At 43.3% G+C, this 9,264-nt stretch overlaps 1 protein-coding gene across 3 annotated transcripts in view; it reads left to right on the top strand.

Moving 5' to 3' along the window:
• Positions 1–9,264, top strand: part of PRPF3 (pre-mRNA processing factor 3) — a 36,887-nt gene that overhangs the window by 4,332 nt on the left and 23,291 nt on the right. For 2 of the 3 annotated variants that reach the window (XM_037744925.1, XM_017546377.2), the window contains exons 2-6: positions 374–563; positions 1,230–1,360; positions 4,028–4,174; positions 7,260–7,343; positions 7,555–7,775. In XM_037744925.1, the coding sequence (XP_037600853.1) occupies positions 419–563; positions 1,230–1,360; positions 4,028–4,174; positions 7,260–7,343; positions 7,555–7,775 (728 nt within the window). In that variant the 5' untranslated portion in view covers positions 374–418. Of the gene's footprint in view, positions 1–373; positions 564–1,229; positions 1,361–3,254; positions 3,351–4,027; positions 4,175–7,259; positions 7,344–7,554; positions 7,776–9,264 lie in introns of all 3 variants that reach the window. The other variant, XM_017546378.2, reaches the window with a different exon arrangement.

The raw sequence follows: 9,264 nt of genomic DNA, 5'->3' as shown, positions 1-9,264 counted from the left end.
GGTTTAAGCAATTCTCCTGCCTCAGCCTCCTGAGTAGCTGGGATTACAGGCACACGACCATGCCCAGCTAATTTTTGTATTTTTAGTAGAGGTGGCTTCACAGCATTGGTCCGGCTAGTCTCGAACTCCTAACCTTGTGATCCACCTGCATTGGCCTCCCAGTGTGCTGGGATTACAGGCATGAGCCACCACGCTTGGCCTCATTTTTACTATTTTTAGTGGATACAAGGTTTTACCATGTTGGTCAGGCTGCTCTCAAACTCCTGACCTTAAATGACCCACCTTGGCCTCCCAAAGTGCTGGGATTGCCACCACACCTGGCCCACTGTAGTCTTTTCTTATTTTCTAACTTGTCTCTTTTTTTTTTTTTCAGGTGTTGTATTGAGTCCTGTTTGAGCTATTCTCTTTTTCCTCAAAAATGGCACTGTCTAAGAGGGAGCTGGATGAGCTGAAACCATGGATAGAGAAGACAGTGAAGAGGGTGCTGGGTTTCTCAGAGCCTACAGTGGTCACAGCAGCATTGAACTGTGTGGGGAAGGGCATGGACAAGAAAAAGGCGGCTGGTATGTACCTTTCTGCATCTTTTGTCTTAACTTACAGGGTGATCCCAAACACTGCTTTGAACTTCCCCAAAATTCTCTCTGTTGGGAACATCTCAAAAAAGGGCAGACCATATTTTATTTTCATTTGTATTATAATGCAAGTAGCCTAAATAATAATTTTCCTTTTTCTCTTATTGCTTATTTTTTATGTTACTTGTGATATATTTTAAATCTTCCTTTGGCTACCATACTGAGTCACCCAAGTTAGATTTACTTAGGAAATATGCTAAAGTCAGATAGGCATATTCAGTTATTCAGATTGACATCTCAACATATAAAAGTCTTTATGAAATACATGAAAAAGCTTGAAGCCTCGAGGTAGATTTTGTTAATGGTAGTCTCCTACAGCTTGCTATTTGGGAAGGGTTAGGGTGGTTATTCATCTTAAACTTGATGTTCAACCTAAACGGGTTGTTCTGACTGACTTCCCACTCTAAAAAATTGTAACTGTATTTTCACCTCAAAGGGCAAGGTCATTCACTGTAAGAGAGATGGGAATCCTGCAAATAACTTAAAATTTGTTTCACTCCTAGGAATGAAATTCCAGTGTTGGTACCTGTTCTAGGCCTAGTATTAGACTATATACTCTTATCTTTCCAATCCTACCACCGCCTTTTTTCCTGTCAGATCATCTGAAACCTTTTCTTGATGATTCTACTCTCCGATTTGTGGACAAACTGTTTGAGGCTGTGGAGGAAGGCCGAAGCTCTAGGCATTCCAAGTCTAGCAGTGACAGGAGCAGAAAACGAGAGCTAAAGGTAGGTTACAATTTACTGTCTAATGGGCTCAGGACTGTTTTGAATGGTAACAGAGTTGCTGAGCTTACCAGTTCACACTTTGATATCCACGATTTAGAGCACCAAATGTTCAAGAGAGGTACTTAGACATTAAAGTAGAAGAGGTGAATTTGTGTCATCACCATCTTGCAATAATGAACTACCCAAGTTCATGGGTTGAAGTATCCAAAGAAATAATTGGTAGCTTTGTCTTTTTTTAGATAACAGGAGTTTTGGTTCTCATCTTTCTCCATATTTACTTTTTTTTTTTTCCTTCTTACTGCTACCTATAAACTGATTGTTCTAAGATTTTATGTTTGATTTGAGGCCTATAAGTTGTTTCAGAATGTGACTCCACTGGTACCTGAGCTGTAGACCTCATTGATGTCTCTTTGTAGAGGTTTCTCTGCAACGCACTTGTAGACAGAATACGAAAAAGTAACTATTATTTATTATATTCTTGAGAGCTTACCATTTGCTGCATGGCATATTGCTGGTCACCTGGTGCCATGAGTGAAACACTTGGAAGAGTTGTCAGTGCCTCCTTAACTACTACACTTTTTATTCTGTATTTGCTGACTAATCCTGGCCTCTTTCAGTATTAGCAGTGTCAAGTAGCCTATCTTTCTACTCATTTCCCAGTATCTCTCTTTAGTAAAAAAAATTCTGCGACTCCTATGAAATCTTCCAAAGTTCTTTTGATACCTTGGCTATCCCATTGCTTTTTGAATAAGTAATGTCTGATTGGTCCCCTGGGCAGGCTATGGAACAAGAAAAACCAGAGAGATGTGTGCCCTTTGTGTTTAGAGCATTGTAGGATGATCAGGGAAGGAGAGATAGTCCTGCATTAAAATAATTTGCAATTTGCCAAGCACTGTGGCATGTGCCTGTAATCCCAGCTACTTGGGAAGCTGAGGCAAGAGGATCTCTTGAGCCCAGGAGCTGTAATTTAATAGAGCAGAGGTACCACAAAATATAGTATATAGACCTGTATTATAAAATCTGAGTAGCAGTTTCATGTAAATTTTAGGATTGTCTATAGAATATCAGACTTATGTTGAATTTTTTTATATTTAAGGGGGAATGATTGATCCATGTATACACAGATCTATATAGTGATGATTATGTCATAATTGGGCGTACTTCTTTTTTTTCTTTTTGAGATGGAGTCTTGCTCTGTCGCCCAGGCTGGAGTACAGCGGCATGATCTCGGCTCACTGCAACCTCCACCTCCCAGCTTTAAGCAATTCTCCTGCCTCAGCCTCCTAAGTAGCTGGGATTATAGGCACATGCCACCACCCCTGGCTGATTTTTATATCTTTAGTAGAGACGGGGTTTTACCATGTTGGTCCGGCTGGTCTCGAACTCTTTTTTTTTTTTTTTTTTTTGGAGACGGAGTTTTATTCTTGTTGCCTGGGCTGGAGTGCAATGGCGCCTCCTGCCTCAGCCTCCGGAGTAGCTAGGATTACAGGGATGAGCCACCATGCCTAGCTAATTTTTGTATTTTTAGTAGCGACGAGGTTTCTCCATGTTGGTCAGGCTGGTCTTGAACTCCCAACCTCAGATGATCCGCCTGCCTTGGCCTCCCAAAGGGCTGGGATACATTGAACTCCTGACCTTGTGATCTGCCTGCCTTGGCCTCCCAAAGTCCTGGGATTTACAGGTGTGAGCCACTGCACCAAGCCAGTAGGGCATACTTCTGTATGAGTTCTGAGGGCATGCTGTAAATGAAGTGACTACATTGGGTGGGATTAATAAAAATGGTTTCTTGAAGGAGGTATCTAGATAGCCTTGGGATACGGGTCCCATTTTTGGTCCATTCAAGTCCCCACCCCACACAATATATTATGGGAGAGTCCTTTTTCTTGAACTGTAGGAGTTCCAGGAAGCGCTCGCCCCTGGCTGAGGATATGTCCTTGCAAAACACGAGCCCTCCTAGTGAAGAGGGGATGTCACCCAAAGCCTACCACCGGTGTGTACATTTGCTTTTTCCCATTGTCCCTTGCAGTTGGCCACTCTCGGTCCTGTTAAATTCACCTTGCAAATTAGTCATCATATTTGAGTTCCCATCGTTTGATGAAAACAAGGTGTTAATGGGGATTACTGAAGAAGAAAGAGAAAGCCCCTTTCCTGGAAGAGCTTAGACTTAGTTGGGAAAACTATACTAACATTGAAATACTTAACACCTGGCAAACAAAATATCAGCAACGTAATTTAACCTAATATGAACCAAGCTCTTAGGTGCTAAGACAATGTGAAACAAAAGTTTGATCACAGTGGGGTGAGCTTATAATGAGGAAAACTTCTTGTAGGAGGTGAGTTTTAGGCAGGATTTGGAACAGGGGTTGTGGAAAAGTTGAGAGACATTATAAATGTGGGCAGTAGCATTTGCAAAGACCTTGAGATGGGAACATTTATAAGAACATGGGAATGAAATTTGTTTGACTGGATTAGGAGAATGTTGAAGTTGGGTGAGATGGTCCACTTGGTGGAGAGTCTAGTAGACCCTGCTCCTGGCAGGTAGCTATTTGCAAGGTTGTGTCATATTCCCCTGGGAAAAGCCAGAAAATGCTGTTAGGGGCTAGGATAATTATTTCCTTCTCCCTGTGGGGAGGGATACAGCTTTTCTTTCATCTTGGGTTCCCTTAGGAGGTGTTTGGTGATGACTCTGAGATCTCTAAGGAATCATCAGGAGTAAAGAAGCGACGAATACCCCGTTTTGAGGAGGTGGAAGAAGAGCCAGAGGTGATTCCTGGACCTCCATCAGAGAGCCCTGGCATGCTGACTAAGCTCCAGGTTAGTAATTAAGGACTGGAAGCAAAGTGGTTTTGTGAGTTAAAGAAGCAAAGGGTGCATGGGTCTGTATTTATTGTGATTTCTTTTTTTTTGAGTCGGAGTTTTGCTCTTGTCGCCCAGGCTGGAGTGCAGTGTTGCGATCTAGGCCCACTGCAACCTCAGCCTCTCAGGTTCAAATGATTCTCCTATCCTAGCCTTCCTAATAGCTGGGATTACAGGCACTCACCACCATGCCCTGCTAATTTTTGTATTTTTAATAGAGATGAGGTTTCACCATGTTGGCCAGGCTGGTCTTGAACTCCTGACCTCAGGTGATCCGCCTGCCTCAGCCTCCCCAAAGTGCTGGGATTACAAAGTGCGTAATTACATGGTGGCGTGAGCCACCATGCCTGGCTAATTTTGTGTTTTAAGTAGAGATGAGGTTTCTCCATGTTGGACAGGCTGGTCCTGACCTCAGGTGATCTGCCCGCCTCAGCCTCCCAAGGTACTGAGATTATAGGTGTGAGCCACCAACCCTGGCCAACTTTGTACTTTTTTTTTTTTTTTTTGGGACGGAGTTTTCGCTCTTGTTACCCAGGCTGGAGTGCAATGGCGCGATCTCGGCTCACCGCAACCTCCGCCTCCTGGGTTCAGGCAATTCTCCTGCCTCAGCCTCCTGAGTAGCTGGGATTACAGGCACACGCCACCATGCCCAGCTAATTTCTTGTATTTTTAGTAGAGACGGGGTTTCACCGTGTTGACCAGGATGGTCTCGATGTCTTGACCTCGTGATCCACCCGCCTCGGCCCCCCAAAGTGCTGGGATTACAGGCTTGAGCCACCGCGCCCGGCCTGTACTTTTTTTTAAACAAGAAGTGTTTGTGTTTTTTCAATTGGCATCGTTAAATAATTTCGATACCACATAGACAGTAAGTGTTTCTTTTACCATTTAATATGCGAAGGGTGTAATAGAACATATGCATACATATAGATGGATGGATTTGCATATATATGCTATTTATGAAAGGAAAGAAAGGGATGATTTTTTTTTCTGAGGAGTATCTCTCTGTTGCTTAGCCTGGAGCGCAGTGGTGCAATCTTGGTTTACTGCAGCCTCCGCCTCCCAGGTTCAAGCGATTTTCCTGCCTCAGCCTCCCGTAGCTGGGGCTACAAGCATGCACTACCACGCATGGTTAATTTTTGTATTTAGTAGAGTCAGGTTTCACCATGTTGACCAGGCTGGTCTGGAATTCCTGACTTCAAGTGATCCACCTACCTCGGCCCCCCAAACTGCTGGGATAATAGATGTGAGCCACTGTGCCCAGCCTGTTTTTGTTTTTGAGACAGGGTCTTACTCTGTCATCCAGGCTGGAGTTCGGTGGCAAGATCTTGGCTCACTGCAACCGCTGCCTCCTGAGCTTGAGTGATCCTCCCACCTTGGTCTCCTAAGTAGCTGGGACTTCAGGCCACCATGCCTGGCTAATTTTTGTATTTTTTGTAAAGATGAGGTTTTGCCATGTTTCCTAGGCTGGTCTTGAACTCCTGTGCTCAAATGATCTTCCTTCCTCAGCCTCCCAAAGCGTTAGAATTGCAGGCGTGAGCCACCACGCCCAGCCGATGATGTTTTTCATGGAGAATGAGGATGGAAGTACTCACATGTCCTTTGTAATTTTTATTTTCTTATTTATTTATTTATTTTGAGATGGAGTCTCCCTCTGCTGCTCAGGCTGGAGTGTAGTGGCATGATTTTGGCTTGCTGCAACCTCCGCCTTCTGAGTTTAGGTGATTCTCCTGCCTTAGCCTCCTGAGTAGCTGGCATTACAGATGCCCACTACCATACCTGGCTAATTTTTGTATTTTTACTAGAGGCAGTGTTTCACCATGTTAGCCAAGCTGGTCTTGAGCTCCTGACCAGCTGAGTAGCTGGCATTACAGGTGCCCACTACCATACCTGGCTAATTTTTGTATTTTTACTAGAGGCAGTGTTTCACCATGTTAGCCAAGCTGGTCTTGAGCTCCTGACCTCAAGTGATTCACCCACCTCAGCCTCCCAAAGTGCTGGGATTACAGGTGTGAGCCACCATGCTGGCCCTTTTGTAATTTTTGAATTTTGAATATATCACCTACTCAAGAAAAAATGTTTAAGACAATTATTTAAAAATATCTTGAAGCACTTTAAGAACAGGTCCGTTTTGCAGAATGCAAGAGAAGTTGTTTGGTCACACCCCCAAAGCTTATCATTCTGAACTTTTTAGGACAGAAGGTATTTATATAGAGACTAGGGAGCAGGTCTTTGCACCATCTTGTTTCCCAAGCTAGTAATTCTAGTACTTATATCATGATTTTAAAAAGAAATTTTAAGTATAATAATTTGTGTAGGTTCTTTTAGGTTTGCATGCATTATTTAAGTGGTTACAACAGACCTATAAGGTAGATACTGTTTTTCTCCCTTTCAGACACTTAAGAGGTTTACAGACTAAGTTTCTTATCCAAGGTAACAAAGACATTCACTGGCCGGCCGCGGTGGCTCAAGCCTGTAATCCCAGCACTGTGGGAGGCCGAGGCGGGTGGATCACGAGGTCAAGAGATCGAGACCATCCTGGTCAACATGGTGAAACCCCGTCTCTACTAAAACTACAAAAAATTAGCTGGGCATGGTGGCACATGCCTGTAATCCCAGCTACTCAGGAGGCTGAGGCAGGAGAATTGCCTGAACCCGGGAGGTGGAGGTTGCGGTGAGCCAAGATCGCGCCATTGCACTCCAGCCTGGGTAACAAGAGCGAAACTCCGTCTAAAAAAAAAAAAAAAAAGACATTCACTGGCAGAGTTAAGACTCAAGCTCAGATTTCTCTGACTCCAGAGTCTCAATCATCACACTCTGTTACTACCTAATATGCTAATCTTGCCTTAGGAACATGGGTTGAAAAATTCCAGTGCTTACTTATCTTGACTAAATTTTCTATCCTATAATGCAGGCAGAATATGGTATAATCATTCAGAAAATTTTAAGTCTCTAGATTTGAGAGCCTTGTGGGTTTAGAAACCTGAATGGGAAAAATAAAAAGGAGAAATTAACAGTTTTTCAATTTCTTTTTCCTGGAGAGCAGATCAAACAGATGATGGAGGCAGCAACACGACAAATTGAGGAGAGGAAAAAGCAGCTGAGCTTCATTAGCCCCCCTACACCTCAGGTATTGTGTCTAGATTACTCTGCAAAGAATAATCTTTTGCACAGAATTTCTTGCCATCCACTCAAAATGAGAGACCAGAAGAAGTGACTGCATGTTTCACTTCAAAATCATTTACTACAGTCTACTATGATGTGTGTATGTATATGTGTGTATGTATGTGTATCTGTCTGCCTGTCTCAATTCCTCTGATTTCTTTTTCTCTGCCTCATAGCCAAAGACTCCTTCTTCCTCCCAACCAGAGCGACTTCCAATTGGCAACACTATTCAACCTTCCCAGGCTGCCACGTTCATGAATGATGCCATTGAGAAGGCAAGGAAAGCAGCTGAACTACAAGCTCGAATCCAAGCCCAGCTGGCACTGAAGCCAGGACTCATTGGCAATGCCAACATGGTGGGCCTGGCTAATCTCCACGCCATGGGCATTGCTCCTCCGTGAGTGTCTATTTCATGGAATACCTTTTCATTTCTGAAGTTTGAGAAGCAATGAATACCTTTGAATGTTACTGATCTGGGGAGTTCCAGTTTCTCAGGCCTGTAATCCTAGCACTTTGGGAGGCCGAGGTGGGTGGGTTACCTGAGGTCAGGAGTTCGAGACCAGCCTGGCCAACATGGTGAAACCCCTTCTCTACTAAAAATACAAAAATTAGCTGGGCGTGATAGCGCATGCCTGTAATCCTAGCTGCTTGGAAGGCTGAAGCAGGAGAATCACGTGAACCCAGGAGGCAGAGGTTGCAGTGAGCTGAGATTGTGTGCCACTCTACTCTAGCCTGGACGACAGAGCGAGGTTCTCTCAAAAAAACAAATGTTACTGATCCTCTTTTTCCAGAGAACCTAGATCATTTCTCACAGTTTCATATTTCTTATGTTTGATTGATTAACCCATTGAATTTTTTTCTCTTGGCTTCCTTGTTGCAGGGTGTATTATCTTCTTATGATTGATGTAACTGAGATTAAGTTTATTCATCTAATACTGGAGCTAGGAATAGAGCCAGGTTTTCTTCCTGGTTTCAAACTCAGATTTATCCATTAAACCACATTGTGTGAGATCAGATCTGAAGTTCCTCTGCAACTGGTCAAAGATGTTACAGTTTTTTTTAGCATCTGCAGTTGATCTGGCATTGCATGCCTGATTCAAGAATTCAAGGATAAAGAAAGGATTATAAATTCATATAATTTATAAACTCATTTCATTTTATTGCCCTATATACTGAAATATCCACTTTGATATTTTTAATCAAGATGTTATTGGCTGCGCAAGGTGGATCACACCTGTACTTCCAGCACTTTGGGAGGCTGAGGCAGGCAGATTGCTTGAGCTCAGGAGTTCAAGACCAACCTAGGCAACATGGCAAAACTCCATCTCTCTAAAAAATGCAAAAATTAGCCAGGTGTGGTAGAGTATGCCTGTAGTTCCAGCTGCTCAGGAGGCTTAGGTGGGAGAATTTCTTGAGTCTGGGAAGTTGAGGTTGCAACGAGCTGTGATTGTGCCACATATTCCAGCCTGGGCAACAGAGTGGGACCATGTCTCAAAAAAAAAAAAGAAAAAAGAGAAAAAGATATTACTCACTGATAAGATTGTTCCCTAGAATCTTTTTGTTGTCTATTTATTTATTTTTTGAGAGAGAGTCTCACTGTTTCACCCATGCTGGAGTGCAGTGGCAGATCTTGGCTCACTGCAATCTCCGCCTTCTGGGTTCAAGCGATTCTCCTGCCTTAGCCTCTCAAGTACCTGGGACTACAGGCGGCCATCTAAATTTTGTATTTTTTGTAGAGATGGGGTTTCATTATGTTGTCCAGGCTGGTCTTGAACTCCTGGGCTCAAGCAATCCACCTGCCTCAGCCTCTCAAAGTGCTGGGTATTACAGTGTGAGCTACCACACCCATCCATCCAAATAATTCTTTTTTTTTTTTTTTTTTTTTT

Source organism: Cebus imitator, unplaced genomic scaffold, assembly GCF_001604975.1.
Source record: "Cebus imitator isolate Cc_AM_T3 unplaced genomic scaffold, Cebus_imitator-1.0 Scaffold188, whole genome shotgun sequence".
Classification (NCBI taxonomy): domain Eukaryota; kingdom Metazoa; phylum Chordata; class Mammalia; order Primates; family Cebidae; genus Cebus; species Cebus imitator.
Note: the sequence above shows the minus strand (reverse complement) of the source record. Positions and strands in the feature narration are given on the sequence as shown.